Source organism: Acomys minous, assembly GCF_964271855.1.
Source record: "Acomys minous genome assembly, chromosome: 11".
NCBI lineage: Eukaryota > Metazoa > Chordata > Mammalia > Rodentia > Muridae > Acomys > Acomys minous.
This window is the reverse complement of record NC_140492.1, coordinates 38,472,277-38,474,404: the sequence shown is the minus strand read 5'-3', so window position 1 is coordinate 38,474,404 and position 2,128 is coordinate 38,472,277. Positions and strand designations below refer to the sequence as shown.

Here is a 2,128-nt window from a genome sequence, read left to right as displayed (position 1 = left end):
TTCCCAGGCCAAAAAGGTACCGACTCGAGTCCCGGACATTCCCCGCGAGGGACGTCTGCAAGACCCGGACTGGAGCCGCGCGGAGCAACGAGAGGCACCGCACTGCTGTCTGTCCCAGTCTCCCGGGAATCCAGGGGATTAGACCTCCTCATTAGAGTCGCCTCTACGAATTTCTTCACTTTTTCACTGTGGCCTCTTGGGTGTGGAAACGGGATGGTCTGGAGGATTGCTTCCCCGAGTTGAGTGCTGTGAGCATGGGCAATCAGAAAGTGACATCTCTGTTGTGTGTTCATAACATTATAAATGAGGCTCCTAGCTGGATGACTAGCTGGTGACACAGGTGACAGGGAAATGGTCCCAACTGCGAGAGAGCCATTGCACAACACTGAATCTCCTGACATTCGGTTTCGATGTTCAGTTTTTGGAACACTCGCTATAGTGGTTTCAGGACTGTCTTTTTCTTCTTTTCTTTCATCATCTCCAGGCATTCGCTGTTACAGTTAAGTTTTTGTTGACTACATAGGAAACACCCCCTGTCCTATTGGGGCAGCAAGACTGCTCATATACGTCATCAGTTCACATCCTTAAAGCTCAAGAGGCCTGACTAGCTCTCGTTTAATTAAAAAAAAAAATAGTTAAAAGAATTCTGTATGAGTGTAATGCATCTTTTTTCCTTTTTTAAATTTTATTTTATTAATTTATTCATATTACATCTCAATGGTTATCCCATCCCTTGTATCCTCCCATTCCTCCCTCCCTCCCATAATGCATCTTTTTAAAAAGGTAAATATCCTAAAAATGAGTTTCTGTTGGGTTTGTTGTTGTTGTTGTTGTTGGTTTGTTTGTTTTTTGTTTTTCGAGACAGGGTTTCTCTGTGTAGCCTTGGCTGTACTGGACTCGCTTTGTAGACCAGGCTGGCCTCGAACTCACAGCGATCCGCCTGCCTCTGCCTCCCGAGTGCTGTGATTCTCTTTCAGAGAAAACCCACACCAAAAGGTGTGTGTCTATTTTCTGAGCACTCCTTTTTCTTTTAATCATCATGCTTACAACTTATATTTAAAATGTCATTTAATACAAAAGTTATTTAAAAATCTTAAAGGTAAGTGATGAAGCACATTTTTGCTCCCCTAGTTTCTGTGTCGTACACTCCTGCCTCAACAGCTCTCTGGTCTTCCAGGGCCTCCCATCTGCTCCCGGATTCCCAGGTACACCCCCACCCCACACCCCACCCCCCGCCCAGTATTCGGGTACTGCAGGCCCACTTTGAAAGAGGAAACAGCAATCTGAAATCCTGTCCATTGCCCACCCGCGTAGCAGCTGTTCTGAGCGCACTGAGCCTGCATTGAGGAATAACCCGAAATGCTAATCAGCCGTGTAGGGGAACTGAGGCATCTCCTGTTAGTTCCCTCGAGGGCTTAATTTCACTGCCCCTCTCTGTGACTGTCATTTTCTTTATCTGGGCCCAGAAACAGGAGACTCACTTCTGCCACCACCACCCCCCACACACAAACAAACAACTGCAGTTTCCCCTCCCTCCTCCCCTCCCTCTCTCCACCTGCACCCCGCCTACCCCCACCCCCAATCCACTCCTCCCCTTTTCTCTTCAGAAAAGGGCAGGCCTACCATGGCTATCCATCAGCCATGCATACCAAGTTACAGTAGGACTAGGCCAGTCCCCTCCTATTAAGGCTAGAGGAGAAAACCAGTAGGAGGAAAGAGTCCCAAAGGCAGGCAACAGAGTTAGAGACAGCCCCTGCTCCTGCTGTTAAGAGTCCCACAGGAGAGAGCGCATGCGTGCGCCAGCTCGCTCCCTTTTTCCTCGTTGGCTGTCTGAAGGCAAGATGGGTCACCACCAGCTCTACTGGAGTCACCCACGGAAGTTCGGCCAGGGTTCTCCCTCCTGCCATGTTTGCTCTAACCGCCACGGTCTGATCCGGAAATACGGGCTCAACATGTGCCATCAGTGTTTCCGTCAGTACGCGAAGGACAAAGGCTTCATTAAGTTGGACTGAGCGACCTTGAGTGGATTATTCAAGACTGTCTGCTCAGTGAAACCGATCATGCTAGCCTTTGTACATAAAGAATAAAAAAATGAAGACCATCAAAAAAAAAAAAAAGAAGAAGAAGA

General features: G+C 48.0%; 1 protein-coding gene across 1 annotated transcript; it reads left to right on the top strand.

Moving 5' to 3' along the window:
• Positions 1 to 1,805: 1,805 nt before the first annotated feature.
• Positions 1,806 to 2,128, top strand: LOC311608107 (small ribosomal subunit protein uS14-like). The gene has a single exon (XM_084800372.1). The coding sequence runs from the start codon at positions 1,842 to 1,844 to the stop codon at positions 2,010 to 2,012; it is 171 nt and encodes a 56-aa protein (XP_084656498.1). The 5' UTR covers positions 1,806 to 1,841; the 3' UTR covers positions 2,013 to 2,128.

Coding starts and splice junctions, on each gene's coding strand:
- LOC311608107 (XM_084800372.1), top strand. CDS start 1,842: ATGGGTCACCACCAGCTCTACTGGAGTCACCCACGGAAGTTCGGCCAG.